Consider the following 27,861-nt stretch of genomic DNA (forward strand, 5'->3'; position numbering starts at 1 on the left):
TGATTTTTACATTTTACAAAAAGGAACACAGGTACTAACAGCCTATGACCGTGATCTAAAGAACGGTAACTCAGGTTCTTTGCAGCCTTTTATTAAAGATACACGCCCTCATCCGCCAATAGTTTCTTCAGGGATCTGGTTTGCTTACAATTTTGCTTCATTAGTAGATTAGAAAGAAAGTTATCCTTTAACATTTTAAATAAGACAAAAATAATCGTTGGGACTTCCCTGGTGGTCCAGTGGTTAAGACTCCGCGCTTCCAATGCAGGGGGCACTGGTTCAATCCCTGGTCAGGGAACTAAGATCCTACATGCCCGTGGAGCAGCCCAAAAAATTTTTTTTAAATCCTTAATGGATTTTCCCATAAGACTCCTGGGAAACAAACATAAGTGTCCTGCCCGAGGCAGAGTAACATTTATGACCATGATGTACCCTCCTTTTGGTAGAATAGGAGCCTGTGGAGATCCAGCTGTGAGGCCACCACCAACACCCCTGTTGTCATGACCCACCCTACCCTCCATGATGAAGCCAGAGACAGGAAGTAGTGTTGCTGACAGCTGCATCTTTGACCAGTACAATTTATTGAGAAGAAAGCATGATTTCCTTCTACAGCTCTCTTTTTTCCTTTCGTATCCTGAAATTGACATCTAATTGCTATTTTAAAAATAATTAAATACAAACCCCTAAACACTCACCCCTTTATTATGTAAAGCAATTCAGCCCTGCCCATGTCTCTATACTCAAATTTACATGTGCAGATAATAGCCAAAAAGAAAAAAAAAGTGACAGCAGTGACAGCCCACCTGATTTAAGCCCTGGATATAGGGGGCAGCTTGGGAGCAACCTGCTGTATTTGAGCATGGCGTGTTGCAATTGCTCTTACCCCAGAGAGCTTAGCAATACGTTTCCTCCAAACACAGCACAACAGAACAGCTTTCCCTAAGGAGGATTTTCAAACCAGCTGCTAAGAAGAAAAAAAACCCAAACATTCTCTGTCATGTTATACTAACTTCTACTGCTTGAATGTTGTTGTCTGCCAACCAATTTCTTAGCAGCCTTTTTTGGAAACTATTCAATGGCATTTAACAGATGGAAAAACCCTAGATCACAGAGAAAGACACATCAGAAGCATACACAAACTTATCGGAGTCCCAACAAAAACAGTCTTAATCATTTATTTACAAAGACATGAACTTGTTTCTATTTGGAAAGATAGACTAAGCTACACGACTGGAGAATACACTTATTAATAACAAAGCAGATTAGGAAGGAATAGGCACATAGTAAAATAACTTCAATATAGTTAACGTGAACTAGAGAAATTGCCCATTGTAAGTAGCGCTGAATCTACCAGCCTCACCACCGCTATCATTACTACTAAAAGAAGAAAACGCTTTTGACTAGGAGAATTGGTTTTTAAATACGCTTACAGAATACATTTTGTCAATATTCTGCCAGGTATTCAGAATCTAAATCATTCACCAAAGAAGCTATTCTAAAATCTTAAACTTTCTAGTCAAATGAGAAAAGAAAAGTAAAAACAGGAGCAAACCTCACTTTTTTGTTGTTCATCCCTTGAACTATTAATAATTGCAAGAAAATGTATTGCCAATTATTAGGCATGTAAGTCCATCATATTTCTCACTCTGTTAATTTATTTGAAGACTGTTACAAGACATGTAGATTCTCAGAGGAAACTTTGTTTGCTTACCATGATTATCAGTCTTCAGATGAATCACCTAAACTCAGAATGTGCTGCTGTGTCCCTTCCGAATCACTTAATCCCTACCAAATTCCGGTTAAAGAAAATGATGGCTCTTGGAGACCATTAGGAATAATTATCCCTTCGACAACAATTTGATCATGGATAATTATGTGATGTAACAATAGAATAATTAGGCTTCTCTCTCTGCATTTGTGTGTGGCATAGTCATGCCACATTTGCTAAATTATATTTTTAAATGACCTATTAAAATTAGTCAGCTCTGTAAATGTCATGGCTAGGAAAGGTTTAGGTAATTGCGATGCATGTGGTACTCAAGATTGTATTTTAGTTTCCTTCCTTAATACTGGAAAAATTAATTCAATAAAAACGTTTATACCAAATTAGTTCAATGGGCTAGACACTGCTGGGAGATAAGTGAGCAAACCTGACATGGAAATCATTATGGATCACACAGTCCTGGAGAAGAGAAAGACATTCCTCAAAAACTACACAAATAAATACGTATTTACAAAGTAGGATAAAAGTGATGAAAGAGAAAGCATAGTCTTCTGTGAGTATAATAGGATTTCAGAAGTTTTCCCTGAAACAGCCATCTGTGAGCTGAGATTCTTTTATTGTTATAAAATATACATAACTTCACATTTATCATTTTAACCACAATTCAGTGGCATCAAATACATTCACCATGCTGTGCAACCATCGGCACTATCTATATCCAAAAGTTTTCATCTTCCCCAACAAAAATCTGTACCTATTAAGCAATAATACTTCCTCCCTCCCTCCCGGCCCCTGCCAGCCTTTATTCTGTTTTCTGTCTCTGTGGATTTGCCGCCTCTAGATACCTCATAAAACTGGAATTGTACAATATTTGTCCTTCTATATCTGGCTTATTTCCCTAAGCGTAGTATTTTCAAGGTCCATCCTGGTAGCATATGTCGCAGTGTCATTCCCTTTTCTGGTTGAATAATATTTCATCATATGCATATACTACCTTTTGTTTATCTGTTCATCTGTTCACTTGGCTTGTTCCTACCTTTTGGCTATTGTGAATAATGCTGCTGTGAACATCTGTTCTAGTTCCTGCTTTCAATCCTTTTTTTTTTTTTTTTTTTTTTTTGCGGTACGCGGGCCTCTCACTGTTGTGGCCTCTCCCGTTGCGGAGCACAGGCTCCGTACGCGCAGGCTCAGCGGCCACGGCTCACGGACCCAGCCGCTCCGCGGCATGTGGGATCCTCTCGGACCGGGTCACGAACCCGTGTCCCCTGCATCGGCAGGCGGACTCTCAACCACTGCGCCACCAGGGAAGCCCTCAATCCTTTTGTGTATATACATAGGAATGAAATTGCTGGGTCGTGTGGTAGTTCTACGTGTAACTTTTTAGAAAACCGTCAAACTGTTTTCCACAGCTGCTGCTGCATCATTTTACATTCCCACCAGCAGGTACACAAGAGGTCCAATTTCTCCACATCCTCACCAACACTTATTTTCCATTTTTTAAATTATAGCCATCTTAGTGAATATTAAGTGGTATCTCGTGATTCTGATTTGCATTTTCCTGATGATGAATGATGTTGAGTGTCTTTTCACGTGCTTATTGGACATTTGTATATATTCTTTGGATAAATGTCTATTCAAGTCCTTTGCCCATTTTTGAATTGGGCTGTTGGGGTTTTTTTGTTGTTGAGTCTTAGGAGTCCTTTACATATTCTGGATATTAAACGCATACCAGATATTTAATCTGCAAATATTTTCTTCCATTCTTTACATTATCATTTTGGTTTCTTGATATTATGCCTTGACATACAAAAGTTCTTAATTTTGATGCAGTCCAATTTATCTTTGTGTGTGTGAGCCTGGCTTTTGGTGTCATGTCCATGAAATCGTTACCAAATCCAAAGTCACAAAGATTTTCCCCAATGTTTTCTTCTAAGAGTTTTATAGTTTTAGCTCTTAAGTTTAGTTCTTTGATTCATTTTAATTTTCATATATAATGTAAGGTAAGGGTCCAACTTCAGTCTTTGGCCAGTTTTCCCAGTGCCATTTGTTGAACAGATTGTCCTTTCCTCTTTCAAGGATCTTAGCGCACTCCTCAAAAATCAATTGACCATATATGTGAGGGTTTATTTCTGGGCTTTCAGCTGAGATTTTTAAGAATAAATAGGAGTTACCTAGATGACAAAAGAGAGAAAAATCCCGCTAAGTAGAACAATTAGTTTGAGCAACAGTAAGTATTGCCTTTCTTTTCAAGGAATGTAGCATGGATATCTCGTTTTTCTATTCCTCTTACACATACTGCATTAAAGTAATCTGGTTTTCTAACATCTCTTCGGGGGGATACTTTGAGTTATTTACTTTACTCTGGGGGAGTCTCCAGCAGGATAATACAGGGTAGCACTAAATCTACTCTCCTTCTTCATCTTGTAACCAAAGTGATAAATAAATATGCCACTTTTTTTTTCTTCTAGTATCCAACAGGGAGTGGTGGTTCAGAAAAGCACAACTCAGAAGACAAAACATTAATTCTCATAAAAAGTACAGGACAAAATTATAAGAAGAAAAAAACCTAATTATCTAACAATTAGTAAAGCGCACCTTGCCCATAATAAAATTAGTAATTACATTATTATGAACAGCAGTGTTAGAAAAGCTCCTTCTAGGCAATTAAAAAATTTGTTGGAGGGAAGAAAGGGGAAGTTAGTGTTGTTGTAGGGTTTTTTTTTGTTTGTTTTTTTGTTTTTTTTTGCGGTACGCAGGCCTCTCACTGTTGTGGCCTATCGCGTTGTGGAGCACAGGCTCCGGACGCACTGGCTCAGCGGCCATGGCTCACGGGCCCAGCCGCTCTGTGGCATGTGGGATCTTCCCAGACCGGGGCACGAACCCGCATCCCCTGCATCGGCAGGCGGACTCTCAACCAGTGCGCCACCAGGGAAGCCCCTGTTGTAGGGATTTTATGAGCGTTACCATGGGAAATTTCTGTAATTTCCACTAGTTTTATTTAACATTCTGCATTATCTGTCAAATGTCTCTACTTCATTAATCTATTTTCAATGAGATGAATAAATATAATCCAGTTAAGAAATGTACTCTATTTTCCAACATGGAAATAAACAATTTCATGTTTTCATTTAAAGTGGTTAAAGTCTTTAAGCCTATATTTTTGTTGAATTTGAATGTGACTATCCCATGATTTTTTTTAATCATTTCCCCCTTTCACACTGCATCCTGTTGGGTTTATAATAAATAAAAAGTGAGTTCAGTTCTAAACTTTACCCTTTTTCATGATTGCTGCTTTAGCTACACAAAGACTCAGATGAAGCTTTTGAAATTACTGCTTGTAAGAGCCTAATCAATTTTGCAAACAAATTAGCATCTTTTCGCATCTCTCCTTGGGCTGTGAAGGTGCAGGGAAAGAGAGGGGTAGAAGAGGAGAGGTGGGCAGTGGGAAGGATAGCAATGTTCTCCTTCCCTGGGTGTGTGTGTGTGTGTGTGTGTGTGTGTGTGTGTGTGTGAGAGAGAGAGAGAGAGAGAGAGACAGAGAGACAGAGAGAGTGTATTTAAACTCCATGGTTTAAATATTTCAAAACTATATCTTTAATTTTAACAGTATTATTTTGTACTGTTACTGATGGTTCCATTTTTATTTGAGAAATTAAAGGGTCAAGTGCCCCCCTAATACCATCTCATTTATAGAAATATTTCCAGAAATGCAAAAGACAACAATTCATTATTTAAGTATATTACAAAATGTGAAAGAGACTTTTTGTTACTTGCTACCTGAAGAAATCTCCCAACATACTTATTCCACTGACTTACCATGGAAATTGTTCTAGAATATTATGCTTATTAGGACAGTGTACTTGGTTTGACATCTGTCACTTTAATTATGTTTTCCACATTTTAATGCTTCCTTGTTATCTTTTGTATATTTTGCCTTTGCATGAATGAACTATATCCATTTACTTTTATCTTTTATCTATGGTTTGTAAGGTTAACACCCTATTTTAAAGATAATCTTACATGATTATCTATTTAGAAGTCTTTTTACCTAAGTATGCCAACAGTAACGATGGACTTCCTTTGATGATATCAAGGAAGTTAACCCTGATGACATCCCCATCTTTGCTATTTCCCTTTCATACTTTGGATTATACTAATCTGGAGTTTAAAATCTCCTTTCAAAGAAACTTTCTTTTATATTTACATCGAATATTTTACTTTTGTTCCCATAATTACTCTCAATTACTTAATGTTCCTCTTTTTATTGCCTAGTGATTTGCAGGTTTGCATTTTGTTTTGTATTTTATTTATCCTACAACTTTAGTTTCTGTGATTATAACCACTTTTTCTCAATCACAGCTTTCATAATGAAGAATGAAGTTGCTTATTCATCTCTTAATTGTTCAGAGTACGTTTGCAGTGTGTCTTGCTGGAAAACAGACTTGAGTAGTAAATGTTCCAAGAATTTGCAGATCTGAGAATGACCTTATCTTGCCTCTTGAAAAGAATAGGTCCTGAGCTGGGAATATAATATTTAAGTCTATATTCAATAGAGAAGTATGAAGCTGCAGGTAACAAAAATCACAATTACAGGTTTGGGGTTTTTTTTCCCATATAACAAGCAGTATATGTGGTTGCTGGCTTTGGCTCAGCTGCCAGTATGGCTGCTGCAGCTCCAGCCACCGTGTCTGTGGTACCAGAATAATGGTCCCCAAAGATATCCACATCCTAATCCTTGAAATCTATTATATGAGTGCACATGGCAGTGGGGAACTAAGATTGCATATAGAATTAAGGTTGCTAATTACTTAACCTGGAGATGGAGAGAATTATCCTGGATTATCTGGGTGGATCCAATATAATCACACAAGTGATTATAAGTAGAAAAGGGAGAGAGAAGAGAGTCAGTGAGAAGAACTCAGCCCAACATTGCTGGCTTTAAAGATAGAGAAATTCATGAGTTAAGGAATGTAGTGGCCTCTGGACGTTGCACTAGAGACGTCAAGGAAACAGTGCCTCCAGAGGGAACACAGACCTGCTTACGTCTTGATTTTTTTTTCTTTTTTTTTTAGCCCAGCTAGACCTATTTCAGACTTCTGACCTCCAGAACTGTAAAATAATACCTTTGTGTTGTTTTTAGCTGCTAAGTTTTTTGTGGCATTTGGTAGGAAACCAGTACAATGTCCAAGGGATGATTTCAAAGCAAGACAGACAAGAAAGGGCCACATCAGCCAAATCTGTGCCCTTTTATCAGAAATCCAAAAGCTTTCTCAGAAGTGCCCCAAGCAGAATTCTATTTCCTTTTCATGAAGCAGAATTAGGTTTGGGTATCCGCTCCTAACTGTAAGAAAGACTAGGAGGGCAATTATTTAAGCTTCTCAGCCTCAACATTTCAGGTAGCTAACGAGAAGAGTTGGGAATGGCTTTTTAGAAGCTGATCAATTGTGTTTTATCCTTTTCTTCTGAGCACTCTGAAGGTATTATTCTACAGCTATGGACCTTCTCATTAATCAATGCCCCAGAAAAGAAATATGAACACATCTTGACTTTGACTCTTTGTTAAAAATGAACTGTGTGTGTGTGTATAAATTTATAAGGTACTCACTGGAAAACTTTTACCAGAATATATCTTGGTATTGATTTCTGCCTCAGTTTTGCTAAATTGTCAGTTTCATGAGTTTTTTTTAAAGTTAATTCAACCATGTAATAAATATTCATTAAGTACTTAGCATGTGGATGTCCCTGGCAGTGCAGTGGTTAAGAATCTGCCTGCCAGTGCAGGGGACACGTGTTCGAGCCCTGGTCCAGGAAAATCCCACATGCTGCGGAGCAGCTACTGAGCCTGTGCTCTAGAGCCTGAGAGACACAATAAATGAGCCCACGTGCTATAAATACTGAAGCCCGCACACCTAGAGCCCATGCTCCACAACAAGTGAAGACACCGCAATGAGAAGCCCGCACACTGCAATGAAGAGTAGCCCCTGCTCGCCACAACCAGAGAAAAGCCCGCGCACAGCAACGAAGACCCAATGCAGGCAAAAATAAAATGAATTAATTTATTAAAAAAAAAGTATTTAGCCTGTGCCAGATACTGAAATAAATTTCGTTAATTTTTTATTTTTCTTCTCTTGTGTGTTTTTTTTTTTTTTTTTTTTTTTTTTTTTTTTTTTTTTTTTTTTTTTGCAGTACGCGGGCCTCTCACTGCTGTGGCCTCTCCCGTTGCGGAGCACAGGCTCTGGACGTGCAGGCTCAGCGGCCATGGCTCACGGGCCTAGCCGCTCCGTGGCATGTGGGATCTTCGCGGACGGAGGCACGAACCTGTGTCCCCTGCATCGGCAGGCGGACTCTCAACCACTGCGCCACCAGGGAAGCCCTCTCTTGTGTTTTTAATCTGTCTTCTCATTCTGATACTACTGTCATTTTAAGGTTAGAATTCCCCTTTTGTATTTTTCAGATGTTTTATCTTCTCTGTTATTTAAAAAATAATCTATTTACGTCTCACATGGAATGTCTTCCCAGGTTCATGTTATATTTCACTGGTTTGTTTTTCCTGGAGTCTTAAGTCAATTTTTTTCTTTCTGCATGACTGAGATTTTATTTTGGCTATTGTGCTTTTCTTTTTTTTTCTTCACACTCCCTTTTCATCCCAACCTTTAAAAATAGTTTCCGTATCTGCTTTTAACTCACTAAGAATATAAAGTGAAAACCTTTTCTTTAAACTCTTACATCATTACTCCTTTTTCACTTGGCCTCAGATTTTTAAAAGATCTCAAGTTTTGTTGTCGTTTACTAATTATTAATACCGACTTGCTCCTTTTGTTACTGGTGATTAAAGGTCTGATGGGATAGACTCCAGAATCCCATATGAATGGAGAGGGAGAACTATTGTCTAAGACAAGGGAACATCCAGCAGCCTGAGAACGAGGAAATGCTCCAGCCACATCTAGAGCTAGTGGCAGAGCGTGCAGCAATGCAGGTCACCCTTCCTATTTTTTGGTGCGGGGGCGGGGGGGAATGTGGATGTTTTCAGAGAACACGGTCTGGGATCAGAGCTAGAGGACAAGACTGCATGTGACTGGGAGAGCGGACCATGGGATCATCTGCTCCATGTTGTAGATCATCGCACCCTGTCTGGATCCAAAGGGAGAAGACACAGCATAGACAAAGGGAAGGGGCAGAGTGGTGTGGCACACTTGTCAACCCTGTCCCGCACGTGGATATTGCCCAAACTTTTATTAAAATCTGGAATGTTTTCAACTCTTCTGGTTTATATGAGTAACTGCAGAGGATTTTTCTATTGAGATGGTGTCATAATTATTCTAGTAAAAGGAGGCACCTAGCATTCCATTCACTCCATTAACTTCCTAGGAATCATCTTTGAACTTTAAAAATATGTATTAAAGATGATGGCCTGGAGGGCTGGGCTGCAAGGATGTCTTATGAAAAGCCTCCGTCTTCATAGATTGCAGGAAAAGTAGGTAATTGTGATCATCTCAGCTCATTTGCGGCGGAGGCTGCTGGTTGCTTGTCTAACATTCTTTCCCTTCTCCTCTCTCACTAACAGATCTTTAATTTTATTTGGTGCACGTGTATTCTCTGGCCAATAACATACAAGGAGAAGTCACTGGGTAAAGTCCCCAGGAAGGATCTTCAAAGAGTCTTAACTCTGCTGAAACTATGCCCTGTATCCTGTGCCCATCTTCTATTTCTTGACTGAAACTAATAGACCTTATAATTGGAGCCCTGGCTGATGGGCCGACAACCTGAGAACAAGGCTTCACGCTAGAGGTGGAGGGGCAGAAACCTAAGTCTTGTTGACCTGGGGCTGCCACAGCATCCCTGAATTCCTCGATTTGGCCCTTACATACAGCTGACATCAATCTCTAACTGATTAAACATCCTATCAGGAGAGAAGAGCCTTTCTCTTTCTGTGCACTAATACCTCTGAATGTCTTTTTATTATCGTTCGGTTAAAGTAATGCAAAAGTGTGAGACTCTGTTGGGTAAACTTTGAAGATCACTCACATCCAATGAGCATTCGGGTTATCAGTCACCACTGGTGTACAAATCAGTTGCAAACTAGGTTTGTCTTTCAAACAAACCAGTCCTGTAGGTTTACTCTAGAAGTTTCTAAACAGAAAAAAAAAAAATTGGGCATTTGACACTTTTATAGGCCAAAATGTTTGGAGACCACACTCCAGCTTTTGGGAAGACTGCCCCTAGAGGCCACGGAGCCTGGAGACAGTTCAGGGACATGCCAGGGACCCTGTGAGCTTGTGCATCTGGAGCTATAACTCATGTCTTGGAATAAGAGATCTGGGGGCTCAGCAAGTTGCTTTTTTGCTTTTTACTAGAATTCTTATCACTGAAATTACTTATAAAGCTCTTTGTTTATAATAACATTAGCTTGCATTAGCCATTCTAAAGGGAAATAAAAAAGAAGAAAATTGCACATCCTTGGGGAGTGACAGATGTTGGAGAGAGAAAAACCCAAGAAGGAGGCAAAAACAGAAAAACAAAACAAAAGAAAACCAGAACCAGTTAAAAAGCCATCTCAAATCACCTGGAGTTTTCTACTCAGGATCTTTTTTTTTTTAACATCTTTATTGGAGTATAATTGCTTTACAATGGTGTGTTAGTTTCTGCTTTATAACAAAGTGAATCAGTTATACATATACATATGTTCCCATATCTCTTCCTTCTTGCGTCTCCCTCCCTCCCATCCTCCCTATCCCACCCCTCTAGGTGGTCACAAAGCACTGAGCTGATCTCCCTGTGCTATGCGGCTGCTTCCCACTAGCTCTCTATTTTACGTTTGGTAGTGTATATATGTCCATGCCACTCTCTTTGGCTCCAAATTTACATTGTAGATGGTTGTGTCCCAACATAATGACTTCTGTGAGCTACAGACTTTGTTAGGTCCTGCCCTTCAGCACAGAGCAAATTTAAATACTATGATTTTTTATTCACTTATTCTAAAACACTTCTAAGCACCTAATGTGTGCCAGTCACTGAACAAATTTTAGAAAGGATTTATGTCCAACTTTAAGAAGGATCTTATTACTTTGTTTTCTAATAGCTGCAGATGGCAGCATCACTTAACAATGCATTCTGTGCTATCCACCTGCTGTTAAAATTTAGTTTGATAACATAGGAGATTACGATACAGGGCAAATTGTCATCACAAATTTAAACCTCTTTGCCTCCAGGGTACAAGGGAGCTTTCTTTGAAGACCAGATCCCTCTCAAATATTAACGAAGAAAAACTAATTACATAAGCCTCAGACAACAAAAACTTAATTTCATATTATAGGCACCTAATGGGTGGTATAAAAAATGAGCTATGTCAGACAATAGAAAGGAATAGAGATTTTTTTTGCTATAATGTCAATATATGATGAATTGCAAATTTCTATTAGAACTTCTGGGTTTTATAAAGTTACTTCTATGTTTTGGTTTGATTGATACTTTTATTTTTAACATAATTTAATCATACGCTTTTTTAAAAAGTTTCCAATATACCCATAGCTTTCTGACAATCAAATTATTACTATATCTAGGATCATGAGTTATATAATATTGCATATAAAGCCAGGTTTCTCCACAAAAGTCTTTCAAGGTCTTGGGGAGAACTGATTTGGAAATGAAGGCAATTCTCTACCACTGAGTTTCAGAGCAAAGAGAAGAAACAGATAAACTCACCAATGTGAGTGGACTTATTATTTGGATGTCCAAACGCAGAATCCCTCAACAGCATTAGGCTTATTAATTGACTCAGATATTGAGAGTAAACAAGCCCCTTGCCCAGTGGGGACTAGTTCAGTCGCCTTTGTCTGTCTTTCTATCACTCATTCAGCCAATTCATTAAAGCCTGTTTCTGCTAATGAGTTTCATTGTTCTGTTTATTGTGCTTGTTGGCTCATAGACCTCTTTCACAATTTTCCAGGATTTCTGAATGCTCCTTAAGTACCAGTTTTGACCAGCCCATTTGCAGCTAGTACTTTAATAAAGGTGTCGGGAATAAATGAAGAACGTAGAAGGATGTGGGACAGGGTAATATGGGGAGCTGGGGCTCAGGGAATAAGCCAGACTCCCCCGATACTTGTGTTCTTTGAAAGAGCCAGCAGGTGGTAGCAACACTTCGCAGCAAGGCCTCAGCTCAGTGCTGTTAGGACCGGAACAATAGAACCCCAATCCGGTCCCGGGTTTGAGAGGAGGCTACGGGTGGGCAGAAACCTTTTTTCCTCGCGGCGCCCCCTCCGTTCCTCAACCCTTCCAGGCACCCGCTGCGAGTACCTTCCACCGCCTCTCATCCGTGTAGGGAATTTCTCTCTGGGGAGCGGGCGAGGCAAGAGGCTCCCAGAGGTCCAGCGACTTGCCCGGCAGTGTAAGTTCCTGGCACCGACCTCGGGGCTTCCCCTTTGAGACCCAGGCTTCCCTGCCCTTCGGAGAGGAGGGAGGGAGGGCGGGTGGAGTCAGAAGCCCCAGCTGAGCAAGATCCAGCGTCTCCAACGCGGAGCACAGCTGAAGGCTAGATCCGAGCCCCTTTCGTACCCTGACTGCCTATCCACCCCCAGCCCACCTCCGCACCCTCTAAATTCTCAGTTTGTCTTTCCCTCCACCCCCTTCTCCTTCTTTTCTCTTTTTCTCAGCTCACGCCCACCTTAGTTCAAATCTGAGTGGGAACTAAAACAGCGGGTTTAGTTCCTGGAGTTGAAGCAGAAAAGCAGGGGAGGCGAGGGGGCGCGGGTGCCCCTGCCCTGCCCTGGGTACCAGTGGCGCAGCTCTCCAAGCGCCGGAGCCCGCACCCGCCCCGGGGGCTTTAAACGGAGCTCCCGGCCGCCCGGCGGGCCGCCTCCCCCAGCCCGGCCCGCACGCCATCCTCCGCGCCCACGTCCCCTGGCCCGGCGGACGGGCAGGCCCCGGGCGAGCCCCGCGCGCCGGGGCCGCGGAGCGGGCGCCGCGTACTCGCCGCCGAGGCCGAGAGGGCGGGCTGGGTTCCCCGGAAGAGGGGAGAGGGAGGGCGGCCGAAGGGGCCGGAGAGGGGGCGGGCCGGGCGGGGAGGGACGCGGAGGGGGCGGGCCGGGCTGCTCTCGCTTCGGCCGCCGCTCGGGAGCAGAGCAGCGGGCGGCGGGACCCGCGACCCAGCGCGGCGCCGGCGAGCGCGACGCGGGCCCCTCACGGTCCCCGGCGCCCCGCCTCCGGAGCAGCCCCTGCCGCCGCGCGGACCCGCGCCGCGGAGAAGGTTGGTCCCTGCACCCGAGCGGAGAGGCGGGCGGCCCCGGTGAGCGCCCGGAGCCCCGGCTCCAGCGCGGGGCCTCGAGGGGTGCAGACCTGCTGAGCCTGCGGCCGGCGCGAAGGTGAGCCCGGGGGTCGCAGGCGGCGTGGGGGGCCGGGGGCCTGCGTGCCTGGGGACAGGAATTCGGGTTTGCAGAAGTAAAGGGGCCCTCCAGACAGGGCCTCTGCAGAGCCGGGGGTCCTCGTGGGGGAGTGCTGAGTCTCCGTCCCCAGAGCGAGAGCGGGCTTCGGGAGGGGTGCGGACCCGGCCAGCCTGGCTCCCACCCCACCCCCGCCTGTAACGAGCCGTCAGTGACACCCCGATAAGCCTGCTGCTGCGATCCCCCACGGTGTTTCCAGAGACACTCGGTTGGCTCGGATATAGGGGTTCCTGATCTAGGGGTCCTGGAAGAGGCCGGGCTCCCAGCCTCATGAAGGGGATTGCCCACCCCTCCGACTCCAGGGGCATGTCTCCAATCCCGGCGGAGCTGGGAGGGGCAAGGAGGTGGACCGCACACCTGCCCTCAGCTCCCCACAGCCTATCCTGCTCCCGCGGCCCCATCACCACCCAGAAGCCCTGGAGTGGAGGGAAGGCTTGGTTCCATGGTCCGCAGCCCTGACGCCCAAATTACAGCCAAAGTCTATTGCTTGCTGCTGCCCCAGCTCCACCCGCTCGCTTTACATGTGGGTGCGTGGCCCTGCCTGCCCGACACCCCGACCCACCAGTCTTGGCTGTCTGGCCCCCTCTCTCCTCCCATCCCTGGGGGAGCTGGCAGGGGCCCAGCATAGCCGATGTTGTAATGTCCCTGGCAGTGCCCAGGGAGAGAAGTGGCTGGGCCTGTTCCCAGTCAGTTAACCCCGGGCCCTGCGCCCGCCCAGGGAACTTGACTCAGGCTCTAGAAGGAGAGATGCCTGTTTAGTGGGAAAGGAGCTGTGGGAAGCTGGCAGTCCAGGGAAACTGCCCAAGTGATGGGCACTGGGGCTCTGAGACTTGCCAGGTGCTGTTCAGAGGGGCCGCTTGGCTCTTTCAGGGCAATGCACATTTTTTATTGCAGGAAGATTAGGGTGCGGGCTCCTATGTACGTACCTGCCTAGTGACCTGGGGAAGAGGACTCCTTTAGAGTCTGTCGGTTCCTTCAGGGCACGAGAAGATGGGAGGCAAGGGCCTCTCTGTCATCAGAATGCCAGGGAGCAACAGGCAGTGATGGGCTGAGCAGAGGACCGGCAGGACCATCCCTCCTCCGGGCAGGGCCAGATGCTCTCCCAGCGGATCACCATCTCCAGAGCTGGGCCCTTGGCCTTGTGTCCCCACCAGGTGGAATGGAGATGCTTGGGTTTGGGGGGCTTTGAGCCTGAGGTTTCCCTTCCTCTACTTCCCTGCGTACCTTCCTCTCCCAGCCCAGGTGTTTCCACAGGAACAACTCCCGGGGCAGAGAGAGGTTGACAACTAGGGGTGGAGTAGGGACAGACCCAGGGTGAGGGGGAAGGGCTCATGGGCATATGCCAGCAGCGTGAGGACCACTGGGGATGTGCAGGGATGTGCCTGCTGCCACACACACACACACACACACACACACACACACACACACACCCAGCGCATACTCTCCTGCTCCCCTCCCATGTCACCTTATATACACTCTCCCTTACACACTCTCACACTTGCTCTCACGGGCACCGGTCCTGGCACTCATGGGCTTTCTTCCACAATCTTCCACTTACTCATCTCTCCTGTATATGCAGCAACTGCTCCAACACCCTCCCTGAGGCCGTTTACCAGGACCATGCATGTCCCCCCATCATGCACAGCCAGAGTGGCTCGTTCTAAGTGGCTGTCTGGCTAGACCCAGACACCGCCTGCATCTTAAAAGCCTCCCCCAGCTCCACAGCCAGCCGGGGAGTGGGAGGCACATTTGTCTGCCTCTGCGTGCTCTGGGGGACATTCTTCGGGGCTGGAGGCCTCCAGGGACATAGCACCGTCCTCTGCTGGGACAGTGTGCTAGCCAGTGTGTCCTAGCCAATCCGCACGTTGGCTTCTCCAGCCAGGGCAGCAGGGGCTAGAAGCGCCGGAGGAAAGCTACCTCTCACTGTCTGCTCTGGATGCCTCCTTAAAGGCCTCTGGGATCCTTTTCAGGGCGGGTGGCCAGATCTCAAAGAGACCTACCGAGACCAAGGTAGAGATTAAGGGGTAGAGGCAGCAGCATTAAGCTGAGCAAGGATTATACTGGAATTTCCTGGGCATTTAACAGCTGCAGAACAGGACAGACGACAGGGCCTGTGGTGCTGACCCCTCCCACGCTGACCCTGCAGCTAACAGGTGTGAGACACACCAGCCACTTAAAACCATTGGCCTCTTTGCCCTTGGGACCTTCCCTCGCCCTGCTGGCCCTTGCAGGCTGCTCTGCTTCCCTGTCGGGGCTCACTTTGCGGTGATGCCCCATGTGCGTTCCGAGTGTATAGACCTCTCGGTCCCCCTCTTTCTCTTTGAAGTTGCAGGCCTTTGCTTACAGGATGCGTGACATCCTGTAAGAAAAGCATGGCATGATCAGTGGGACAGTTTGAACTTCTTGGGAGATAAGCTTAAAGGCTATCCAGGGATAGAAGTTATTTTGCTTTTATTGTTGACATTATTTCACTCATTCATTGCCAGGTCCTGCTGCCTCTCCCTCTCTGCTTTCTTCTTAAGATGAAAATTTCTACATGTTTTGAAACTTAGAGGGCACAGGGCAGGGAGGATAAATTGTAAACATGCTATACTAGTCTAAGTTTTATAAATATTTTCCTTTTTTGTCTAGATTCTAATTATGAGATTTTCATTATAAAAATAAGATATGCTCATTGTAACAAGAAAAACAATTCAAGTATGATGTATAAGAGACAGTTAATAACTGCTCCCCCATGCTCCTACAGTAACCAATTTTACTGGCCCAATATATCTTTTGCCATAACCTTCGTCCAAGCTCACTGGGCTTAGATTATTTAATTTTTAAAAATTCGCTTTATGGATCGAGGTGCATAAATTATATTTAAGTCAGCTTGGTTTGTTCATAAATTATCATATTTAGCATTTTAATTTGAGCGCAGTAAACTTTTTAAATTCTTACAGATTTACTCATTTATTTTTAAATCTTTCACTTTTATAGACAACAGAACTCATAAGCTATGATTTAGAAGCTAAAATTCTACACATCTTTAATCTTTGCCATTTTGTGAAAACAAAATGTAATCCTGATGCCTGTGAAACTGTCATGTTTTTGTAAACTAAAGAAATGTAGCAGGCTTGTGGCTCTCGTGTCCCTACTGTATCAAAAAGATATAAAATGGTATAACCAGAAGAGGAACTGAGAAAAAAAACAATCTGGTCATAGAATGCAATTTTTATCACAAGAAACTTTGTCTCATCAGTCTCATTTTCTGAGCTATCATTTTACATCCACATTTCTGCTGCTCCTGGTGTTTTATATTTTTAAAACCAATACACATCTGAAATGTGAATGTTTTCCTGATGGAGATCAGTTTTCTGCTTTTTCAAGGGTTAGAGGATTTCTAAACCGTGACCGATTCCTTTCATGAGCTGGAGGAGATAGAGGAATCTCAAGCAGGCCACAGGGAAGAGGGTGAGGGGCCTGGCCTTACGGAGGCCTGTCTCTGTCTGTGTGGCAGCAGGGATGTGATTGGCTGCTCCCAGGGCGCACTCCTGGACCAAACGCGGAAAGATCTCCTCGTCCTCAGCCTCAGTTGAAGGCACCTTTGAAAATCAGGTTCTGAGTCCTGCTTGTTTCGTATTCTAGGCATGGGATGGAGCTGCGTGTTGTCACTTATATTTCTGCCTTTGAATCTTGTTTCAAAAGAATCTGCAGTGGCAGGAATTAGTTGACAAAAATTTCTTCCGTGTCTTAATAAAGTTCCCTCTATCCTTATTTTTATCCTTACCATAGAGGTACACTCAGTTTCTTTTTATACATTAAAAAATAAAAGACTTGGACTTATCTGCTTTGTTTGATACGTAAGAACTGACCTAACTTCCTAGTCTCACTCAGCAACAGTTTTTTTCTGAGGAAACTTATTTTTAACCTTCAGTCTTCTGGATCTGGATCTAAAAGAGGTCCTCATCAAACAGCAAAAGTACACTTCTGGGTACTTGAAGGTCCTCAACCATTTCTTTTTAATGAATGTCTTTGTTCTTTGTAAAATTTCAAAAAATGACTTGTGGCAATCTACATGTGATGTCTCCACTTTATTCTTTTCTTCCTGATTCCTTTTGACGACAGAAACTGAATGGATTTAGCGTGTTTTATCATTGCTTCTGCTCTTCTCTGGATCTTCTGGAGAGAGGCTAGCTTCATGTTGTCATCAAGATGCATACTAAGGCTATGCGCACACGCCCTATTGTAGCCACAAGCCACCGTGTTACTTGCATTGTGGGTCCTCAAAGCAAATGCTTGGCCATTCATCTTCTAGACTGTTCCATACTGCACAGCTGATATGATCTGCAGGGCATCCTTTTCTCTCATGTTTTGCTGTCTCTCAAAAACAATTCACTGGGCTATTCCAAAGTGTTCATTATTCCTTCTCCATGATGATTTGTCTAGTTATAAGTTTAAGAAGACATGGTACTTATAGTTTCTTCTTTGTACAGATTCCAGAATCCATCCATGTTCTAACTGAAAGAGGCTATTTTAAAGACTGTCTGCTGGGCAAATGGTGTTATAGCCTTCATTGTTTAAAGACGTTCTGCTGGCATTTTCAGTTCTTGATAACAGCCTTCCTAAAGACTCTGTGACCATTTGTCAGAGAAATGGTTGAGGACCTTCAAGTACCCAGAAGTGTACTTCTGCTGTTTGATGAGGACCTCTTTTTGGTTCGGATCCAGAAGACCGAAGGTTATAAATAAGTTTCTTCAGACAGAATCTGGTCTGTCTGGTGTGTCAAGCATGCCTCCAAATTAAGTCACTGAGAGTTGGGGCGGGGTGTATGTCTACAACATGAATTACTTTAGGGTAGTCTTTAAACAGCCGTTGATGATGGGACAGTGCTTTTTATTTTCCCATCTCCTGGTTCTTCTTGAAACATTTATTTTATATGTGAATGATTCTAGTAGCATTTGGGACAGGATTTGCAAAGAACCTCTGTTTCTTAGGAATAATTTGCCCTATGGAAATGCTTCTTTTTCCCCCCAGCTTTACTGAGATACAATTGACATATAATATTGTGTAAGGTTACAACTTACAATTGTGTAAGATGTACAACGTGAAGATTTGGCAAATGCTCCTTCCTTGCCTCCGTAGGCTATAAATTGAACTCTCTGTTTCTCATATAGGGTTCTAGAGGCATGAAAGGTAAATTTCAGTGGCTACTTGGCAGACATCCATGTCTGCCCTTGCAGATGCAGAAATGGTGTCTTTTCATGAAAACCACCTGGAGATAACGCTGATGGCTTCAGCTTACAGCATAGCCAGCCTACACTGAAAAAATTAGATGAACAGAAATCAAACCATGATTCTCATATTTATCAAAATTAAATACAGTTTAATTGCTTAGTTTCAGCTTCAGTGTGAAATGTGTAATTTTTAGGTTCCAACTTCCGATTGACTTTTTTTTTTTACTCTCAAACTCGTGTCTTTTGAGAAGCATGCCTCTTGTTTTCTTCTCAAGAGAAATAAATGACGTCTACTGTCCATGCAACTCACAGAGTTTTGAGACTCAGTCACAAGGAGAGACGTAGCTCACCACTAACCCTAGACCAACCAGCAAAGAAAGGTCTGAGCCTGCTCGTCTTCACCGTGACCCTGGAGGCAGCCAGGGCTCCTGGGCACGTGCTTGTGAGCCGCAGCGCTGCGCTTCTTAAGGCTCGGGAATGTTTTACATAAAAGCGTGAAATCATTTGGAGAGCATGAACACTATTTTGATTCATTTTATTAAACAGTTATTATTTATGGATTTGAATGAAATTTTAATGATTTCATTGAAAAATAATATGTATGCAAGATTTTTAATATATAAAAATTTAAGGGGATATGTAAGTGTCTCTTGCACTAGCCCCCATCCTCTCCCTCTCCCCTTCTTCCCAGGTTTTGTCTACCTTTCTTAAAGATCCTTACGTACATATGTATATGCAGGTCCTTCTTAAGTTACCCATCAGTCGGGAGCATACCGTATATGGCTCTGCAACGGACTATGTACTTTCACTTGGAAATTATTTTCATATCAGTGTATAAACACTAGCCCTTATTCCTTCTGAAGATTATGCCATAGCTTTTTAACCATCTTCCTATTGCTGAACAGTTACTTTACAGTCTTTTCCCTTACAAGCAAGGCTGCAGTAAATATTCTTGTTCGAACATCTGTGCAAAAGGATCCAAGTAGACGATACCTGAAGGACAGATTCTTAGAAGTGAAGCTGCTGGATAGACATCACCAACTGTCCTTCTAAGAGGATACACCAACCTGAGCCTGTATGCGCAATGAACGCGAGAGAGCCTATTTCTCATACCTTCCCCACCCAGGCATTGTTAATCTCATAGAACAAAATGGCATTGCACTGTTGTTTCAACATGCCTCCCTTTCGCTGTGAGCAAACTAGGGAGCGTCTGTCTTTTCATATACGTGAGGCATACATTTAGTTTTCCGAAAGCCAGAGGAAAAATGTGCCCCTTGTGAAGAGAGGACCTTGGTTCATAAAATGTAGGTATGCCAGACCTACATAGCTCTATCCCTTCTCTGTCCTGGCTCCTTTATCAGATGGAATCTTTCCGCCTATGTTCTTTTCTGCATCTGCTCTCACACCCTCCCTCCCGTCATACCCCTCAGCTCTCCTTCTTCAGTCCCTCTCGCTTCACTGCCTCTCTGAAATGTCTAGAGTATCCGAGTCTGATGGGGGTTGGGAGGTGTTGGGCAGGGGGAACCGTGTGTCCCCAGGGAAGGAGTAGCTTCTAACTCGCCTGCTTTTAATGAGAAGAATCTTCTGATTTTCTATGCAGGGTGGCCGTAGGAGGAAGGGAGGAGAATACATGAAGAGAAAGAACTTGAAGAGCTCCTTCCAGAAGCAAAGGGGTAAGACTGGCCCAGAACTACCCGGTGCTCTAAAGGGGAGGGCCACGAGAAACAGATGCTCAGAGGTGGGTCACCTGTGGAGCGGAGTGGGTGACCGGGCACATGGTCCTCTAAGATGGTGGACTTGACACAGGTCAGGAGAGAGTCAGCCTCCTGCCGGCCCTCACCCATGCTTGGTGCCGGGGCACTTTGCGGGCTACAGGGGGAGACCCAGGGCCAGCTCTGAAGCGATGCAATTCCCTCCCACCGGCCTCCTCTGGTCCTTTGTGTCTCCCTAGGAAGCCAGCTTGGCTGCAGACCCCAGTCTACGAAGCAGCAGCCCCACCTGGGAGCGGGGTGGCGGCCAGAGCAATGGTGGGAGCCCTGAAGATGCCTCATGGCTGCTGAGCGGGCTGCCCCGTCAGGGAGCAGGGCGGCGGGCATGCTGTGTGGCCTGTGGGTCCTGGTGCTGGTATCCTCAGTCCTGGCTCTGGAAGGTAAGGGGGAGGGGAGACGGGAGACGGGAGAACCCCCCCACCCCGACCTGCCAGGGGAGAGCCAGCACTGATGGGAAGTGGGAAAGATTCAGAAGAGGCAGGAAAGGATGAAGACACCTGAAGGGGGAAGGGAAGGGGGCGGGTTTCAGAGAAAGGCTCCCGACAGACAGCTGTGCTCCTTAGTGAATTCAAGGAGCCGGGCAGTTCTCTTTTTCCTAATGGGAATGGGGTGGGGTGAGACCTGCTGGCTGAAGGCCTGCTAACCGCGTGCCCCTTCTTATCACTGGGCAGAGGTATTGCTGGACACCACTGGAGAGACATCTGAGATTGGCTGGCTCACCTACCCACCAGGTGGGGTGAGTGTCACACTTTCATTGTGAACCCAACGCCCCCCCCCCCATCGTGTTGACAAGATGCCTGCCCGCCAGAGGAGCAGGACTTCCGGGTATCCTCAGCTGCTTTGCATGTCGTTAATGCTAAGTTTCACCTGGAGGGATATGCCCCCGCCTCCCTGCGCCTTTCCAGCCTGGAGCAGCTAATGCCCTTTGTGGTCCTCCCTGCAGTGGGACGAAGTGAGTGTTCTGGATGACCAGCAACGCCTGACTCGGACCTTCGAGGCATGCCACGTGGCCGGGGCCCCTCCCGGCCCCGGGCAGGACAACTGGCTACAGACACACTTTGTGGAGCGGCGAGGGGCCCAGAGAGCGCACATCCGGCTGCACTTCTCCGTGCGGGCCTGCTCCAGCCTGGGCGTGGCGGGGGGCACCTGCCGGGAGACCTTCACGCTTTACTACCGCCAGGCCGAGGAGCCCGACAGCTCCGACAGCATCTCCTCCTGGCACCTCAAACGCTGGACCAAGGTGGACACGATCGCGGCGGATGAGAGTTTCCCCGCCTCCTCAGCGTGGGCGGTCGGCCCGCGCGGGGCGGGGCAGCGGGCGGGGCTCCAGCTGAACGTTAAGGAGCGGAGCTTCGGGCCCTTGACCCAGCGGGGCTTCTACGTGGCCTTCCAGGACACCGGGGCCTGCCTGGCCCTCGTGGCGGTCAGGCTCTTCTCCTACGCCTGCCCCTCCATGGTCCGCGCCTTCGCCACCTTTCCTGAGACGCAGGCCAGTGGGGCCGGGGGGGCCTCCCTGGTGGCGGCCGTGGGCACCTGTGTGGCGCACGCAGAGCCCGAGGAGGATGGAGGAGGGGCCCAGGCAGGAGGCAGCCCTCCCAGGCTGCACTGTAACGGGGAGGGCAAGTGGATGGTAGCCGTCGGGGGCTGCCGCTGCCAGCCCGGGCACGAGCCGGCTCGCGGAGACAAGGCCTGCCAAGGTGAGACCCCGCGCCCTTGCACTCGCCCCCCACCTTTGGGATCCTCTCCTGAACGAGCCCACACTTCATTTTGTCCCCAGAAGGCCCGGAATAAGTTATCTTAGGAAAGGACGCCTGTTTTCTCCAGATTTATTTCCTAAAGCGCACAGCCTTGCTCTCAGCAGCCCATCTGAGCCTTCCACAGCGATTGCTGGGGGTCCTACGGCTGCAGGCCTAAGAAGGGATGGAGATGAAAGGACTTAAGCTCCTAGGCTGTCTTGGAATGGGGTCCTTTGTCCGCATTTGCCAGCTAGCTGGGGGTGGTTCACCCCAGGGCCAGGTGACCAGGAGGCAGGTAGAAGGCCGTGGATACAGCTGTAAAGGATGATTCTGCGGCAGAGGGAGGATATGCGGTCGAGCCAGGCGGCTGCATCTGGCGCTTGCTCTGCTGTAGCCCCGACCACACCTCACTTTTTCCGTCAATGGAAACGTGATCCCGTGCCAGCAAAAAGGCAGAAGTAACGTCTGGCTGAGGGAGGGAGAGAGGGGAGAGAGGGTGACGGGGAGATAGATCTCGGAAGGCTGGGAGGATGGCTGTGTGCGGGTGTGGGGGGCTCAGGAGGGGATGGACGGGGGGGCCTGAGGCCTCTACCCTCCTCTGCCCCTCAGCCTGCCCCAGGGGGTCCTACAAGGCCTCGGCTGGGAATGCCCCCTGCTCACCGTGCCCTGCCCGCAGCCTCGCCCCTGACCCTGCGGCCCCTGCGTGCCCCTGCCTGGAGGGCTTCTACCGGGCCAGCTCCGACCCCCCAGAGGCCCCCTGCACTGGTGAGTTCCCCCACTCCTCCCCCGACCCCGGCCCCAGGGATGGGCGTGGGATGGGAGTGGGACCAGGAGAGGGAGAGCCTGGAGGGCAACACGGGGCAGCTGGGGTTGAGCCTGGAGGGCAACACGGGGCAGCTGGGGTTGAGCCTGGAGGGCAACACGGGGCAGCAGGGGTTGAGCCTGGAGGGCAACGAGGGGCAGCTGGTTTGCATTTGCAGTGACTTCTTTCTCCTGTGTCCTTGCTTTTCTTCCCCGCCTCCTTCCCCGCCTCCTTCCCCCACCTCGCCCACCTCCTTCCTCTCTCGCCCCATCTGCCTTCTCTGCTTTCCCCTGCTTTCTGTCTCCTCCCTCCGGGCCGTCCTCCCTCCCCTGCCTCCTTCCTTCCCCAATCACCCCCGCCCCACGACTCCCGTCTTCCGGGCCCTTCCCTGCCCTGCACACGCCCTCCCCAGCGCCCCCGTCGGCCCCTCAGGAGCTGTGGTTTGAGGTGCAGGGCTCTGCGCTCATGCTGCACTGGCGCCTGCCTCAGGAGCTGGGGGGACGCGGGGACCTGCTCTTCAACGTCGTGTGCAAGGAGTGTGGAGCGGGCGGCAAGGGCGCTTGTCGCCGCTGCAGGGATGAGGTGCATTTCGACCCCCGCCAGAGGGGCCTGACTGAGAGCCGCGTGCTCGTTGGGGGGCTCCGGGCACACGTGCCCTACATCTTGGAGGTGCAGGCCGTCAACGGGGTGTCGGAGCTCAGCCCCGACCCTCCCCAGGCTGCAGCCATCAATGTCAGCACCAGCTACGCAGGTGAGCCTCGCCCTCCCCTGAGCTGCCAGTCACCTCCCTAGAACCCTCTCCCGCTCTCCCGACCCTGGAGGCCGCCGCTAACCCCCCACTCCAGTTCCCTCCGCAGTCCCTGCTGTGCACCAGGTGAGCCGGGCCTCCAGCAGCATCACCGTGTCCTGGCCACAGCCCGACCAGACCAACGGGAACATCCTGGACTATCAGCTCCGCTACTATGACCAGGTGGGGAGCAGAGGGGCGCCCGGCGGGGATGGTGGGAGCCGGAAGTGCTCCGCAGCGGGGCTGGAGGTGGGGAGACGGGAGGCGCCTCGGAGCCCTGCCGCAGGGGCTGCGAGGGGCGTGGGTAGGAGCAGGGGGCGAGGGGCCCCCACAGCTGGCAGGGAGTGAGCGGCTGTCACCCCCAGGCAGAAGATGAATCCCACTCCTTCATCCTGACCAGCGAGACCAACACGGCCACCGTGACCCAGCTGAGCCCTGGCCACATCTATGGCTTCCAGGTGCGGGCACGGACGGCCGCAGGCCACGGCCCGTACGGGGGCAAGGTCTACTTCCAGACGCTGCCTCAAGGTGAGAGGAGGTCTGGACGGGGCGGGGGCGGCCCAAGGCATAGTGAGGAGGGGTCCAGGAACCATCCAGGCCTTGAACCTTCACCCCAAACCCTCCAGGCCGGGAGAGTGGCTGCCCACCGACCTTCGGGGCTGTGTGGGGAAGTGGGTGCTTGCGGGGCGGTGTGTGAGATCTCTCACACCTGTGACTCTGGGTGGCTGGTTCTCCAGGTGAGCTGTCCGCCCAGCTTCCTGAGAGACTATCCTTGGTGGTTGGGTCCATCCTGGGGGCGCTGGCCTTCCTCCTGCTGGCGGCCATCACCGTGCTGGCTCTCGTCTTCCAGAGGTGAGTCTCTCCCCGCCATGGCCCAGCACTGTACTCTCCAAAGCTCGGTCCCAAGCCCTGATGGCCCCGAGGTTCCCTGCATAAGCGCCCACGAGTGTCCTCCGCCATCACCCAGCCCCCGCCCTGGGGCCCAGCTCCTTTGAGCCACTGATCCCTGGCAGGACCTTGGCCTTCGTGGGCAGACTGGGGAGGAAACGGGAGAAGGGAGTGTGATTGCAGGACTCTGGTTTGTCCCCCAGGAAGCGGCGTGGAACTGGCTACACGGAGCAGCTGCAGCAGTACAGCAGCCCAGGTGTGGGTGTGGCTGGGATGGGATGGGATGGGATGGGGGCCGGGAGGGCACCAGGCAAGGCTGGGCCCCCCAGGGTTGAGGGCAGCTCCTGGGCACCGTCTTCGGCAGTGAGAGAGCGTGCCTGGGGTGCGTGGGCCGCCCGCCTGCACACCTCCTCGTAATGGACCCCGTGTGCCTGCAGGGCTCGGGGTGAAGTACTACGTCGACCCCTCCACCTACGAGGACCCCTGCCAGGCCATCCGAGAATTCGCACGGGAGGTCGATCCCACGTACATGAAGATCGAGGAGGTCATTGGAGCAGGTATGGCAGAGGGAGGGCACAGAAGGGGTCCCAGCAGGGTCCCTCCTAAACAGGGCAGGACACTGAGTCCTGCCTGGAGACCCCCCAGCCTACACCTGCTCTCCCAGGCTCCTTCGGGGAGGTGCGCCGGGGCCGCCTGCAGCCCCGGGGTCGGCGGGAGCAGGCCGTGGCCATCCAGGCCCTGTGGAGCGGAGGCGCCGAGAGCCTGCAGATGGCCTTCCTAGGCCAGGCCGCAGTGCTGGGCCAGTTTCAGCACCCCAACATCCTGCGGCTGGAGGGCGTGGTCACCAAGAGCCGGCCCCTCATGGTGGTGACGGAGCTCATGGAGCTGGGCCCCCTGGACAGCTTCCTGAGGGTCAGTCAGGCTGGTGGCAAGGTGTGGGGGGCGGCTCGGGCCGGGAAGGTGGGCAGTTCTCAACTGTCCGGGAGGCAGAGCCCTGTCTATGCGTTCACTCCCTGCTGCCCCACCTCCAGGGTCTCCGTCCTTCATTCCCAGACCGTTCGCTGATCCCCAGGTCCCTTTGCCTTTTGGTGCCAGTGTCTCTGCGTGATGTGCCGAGGTCCCCCACCCCTTGGCTGACCTCTGCCCCCCCATCCCACAGCAGCGGGAGGGCCAGTTCAGCAGCCTGCAGCTGGTGGCCATGCAGCGGGGCGTGGCCGCCGCCATGCACTACCTGTCCAGCTTCGCCTTCGTCCACCGTGCACTCTCTGCCCACAGTGTGCTGGTGAACAGCCACCTAGTGTGCAAAGTGGCTCGTCTTGGCCACAGTCCTCAGGTGAGAGCACAGCCTTGGGGCCCCGCATCCCTCAGGGGGCGCCGGAGGCTGAGCTGGAACTGGGGCGGTGGATGCCTCAGGTGGTGTATCTTAGTGTCTGAAGGGGCAGAGCTCACCTGTGGGATGGAGGGATTTCAGGGACTGAGGACACTGGGGAAGAAAGGGGACTGGGAGGGTGGGAGTCCTAGAACCACCTCCTGCCCTTCCCTAACGCTGACTAGTGTCAGAGCCGCTGGGTACAGGTCGTGAACACGCCACCCTCGAGCTCTGTGACTTTGCGCAAGTTTGTACTTCTGGATGCTTCAGGCTTTGCATCTGCAAAATGAAGATAACGGCGTCTATGCTCCAGGGTTGTTGTGGGATTAAACGAGAGGCTTGATGTGAAACCCCTGACGCATATCTGAGCAGGTAGTAGCTGATCAATAGCTAGGACCACCGCTCTGATTATTGCTGTTGTTACTTTCAACCCCACCCCTCAGGGCCCAAGCTGTATGCTTCGCTGGGCAGCCCCAGAGGTCATTGCACACGGGAAACATACAACATCCAGCGACGTCTGGAGCTTTGGGATAGTGATGTGGGAAGTGATGAGTTACGGAGAACGGCCCTACTGGGACATGCGTGACCAGGAGGTGAGCTCTTGACCTAGACACTGCCGATTCCCCACCGCTATCCCTCCAGCCCACCAGCCTTCACAGACTCACACATTCGAAGCCCTCCATTCGTGGCTCTCATTTTCCATATCTTTTAAGTTCCTTTCCAACCTCATGGTTACCTGACAATACATTCCTTTCCACTAGCGATAGCCTCCGAGCACCATGTGCTTCCTCTAACCCCCAGGTACTAAATGCAATAGAGCAGGAGTTCCGGCTGCCCCCGCCTCCAGGCTGTCCGCCTGGACTACACCTGCTTATGCTGGACACTTGGCAGAAGGATCGTACCCAGCGACCTCACTTTGACCAGCTGGTGGCTGCGTTTGACAAGATGATCCGCAAGCCAGACACTCTGCAGGGAGCAGAGCACTCCGGCGGGAGCCCCAGGGACAGGTCTGGAGCTTGGGACTAAAGCGTGGGAAAGCCAGGGAGGGATGAGGCAAACCAAAAAGAAAACTGAGGTGAAGGGGCCTAGGATGAAGAGGGGACAGTGACCTGCCTGCCCCTCCCCCTCAGACCTTCCCAGGCCCTTCTGAACCCCGTGGCCCTGGACTTGCCCTCTCTGGACTCCCCCCAGGCCTGGCTCTCGGCCATCGGCCTGGAGTGCTACCAGGACAGCTTCTCCCAGTCTGGCCTCCACACCTTCAGTGACGTGGCTCAGCTCAGCCTGGAGTAAGCAGGGAGAAGTGGGGGAGGGGAGCCCAGGCCCCAGGGCAGGGGTGGCGCCTGGGATCTTGGAGACACTGGCCCCGGTTTAATCCACTCCTTCCCCACCAGAGACCTGCCAACCCTGGGCATCACCCTGGCCGGCCACCAGAAGAAGCTGCTACACCACATCCAGCTCCTACAGCAGCACCTGAGGCCGCCGGGCTCTGTGGAGGTCTGAGCCCCGGGCAGAGAGCTGTGAACTGAGAACGCCCGTGGCCCAGTCCTGGACGCAGGTCCAAGGAGGACATGGGCGATGTGGCCACCGTGAGAAGCGCCCGCCTGCCACGCTAACCCCGAGCCTGGGGACGCCTCACTCCCTGGTCCTCTGCCCCTCCACCGCCCTCCCCCACATTAAAGGGAAAGAAGGGATTTTTGCAAGTTGGAGGTGTGGTGAGGCCTCGGTCTGCAGGGAAGGGGTGGGAAGGCCTTGGAGCAGAGAGGCAGGGCCAGGAAGACCACACCGCAGAGGAGGGTGCACAAGGACAGCAGGAAGGACTTTATTGGAAGGTAGGAGGTGGCTTCCCCACCAGGCGGTACCCATTCCCTCATTACACCTTTCCCCAGCCTCCTCCACTGTCTGCAGCTGTGACACCGGGGTGGAGACCAGTGCCCGAGGCAGCAAGCCTTTCTTAAAGTGCTTGGCTCAGAGAGTGCAGCCGCCAGGGTGGTTGAAGCTGGGTCCTTATTCGCGCTGGGCCCTGTGCTTCCCATGAGGCGTGGGCCTGCTCCTTGGTTTCCCTTTATTGTGTTCTACCCTCTGGACCTGGCAGATGAGAGGTCTAGGCTTTGCTTCTTGATGCTGCTGGGCACC

At 49.4% G+C, this 27,861-nt stretch overlaps 1 protein-coding gene across 3 annotated transcripts; it reads left to right on the forward strand.

The window, feature by feature from the left end:
* Positions 1-11,945: 11,945 nt before the first annotated feature.
* Positions 11,946-27,832, forward strand: EPHB6 (EPH receptor B6). Of its 3 annotated transcripts, none has more exons than XM_079931206.1 (18): positions 11,946-12,110; positions 19,978-20,050; positions 20,329-20,526; positions 20,818-20,882; positions 21,090-21,843; positions 22,492-22,647; positions 23,097-23,435; positions 23,530-23,654; positions 23,837-23,999; positions 24,209-24,323; positions 24,563-24,615; positions 24,797-24,916; positions 25,024-25,271; positions 25,519-25,692; positions 26,172-26,321; positions 26,530-26,735; positions 26,859-27,014; positions 27,120-27,828. In XM_079931206.1, the coding sequence occupies exons 3-18, from the start codon at positions 20,427-20,429 to the stop codon at positions 27,226-27,228; spliced, it is 3,033 nt and encodes a 1,010-aa protein (XP_079787332.1). In that variant the 5' UTR covers positions 11,946-12,110; positions 19,978-20,050; positions 20,329-20,426; the 3' UTR covers positions 27,229-27,828. The 3 variants fall into 3 exon arrangements, with proteins under 3 accessions (XP_079787332.1, XP_079787333.1, XP_079787331.1); XM_079931207.1 differs by lacking the exon at positions 11,946-12,110 and adding an exon at positions 12,838-13,083 and having other exon boundaries at positions 26,920-27,014; positions 27,120-27,832; XM_079931205.1 differs by lacking the exon at positions 11,946-12,110 and adding an exon at positions 12,838-13,083.
* The last annotated feature ends 29 nt before the right edge of the window (positions 27,833-27,861 follow it).

The sequence above is a fragment of the Stenella coeruleoalba genome (assembly GCF_951394435.1).
Source record: "Stenella coeruleoalba genome assembly, chromosome: 9".
NCBI classification, from domain to species: domain Eukaryota; kingdom Metazoa; phylum Chordata; class Mammalia; order Artiodactyla; family Delphinidae; genus Stenella; species Stenella coeruleoalba.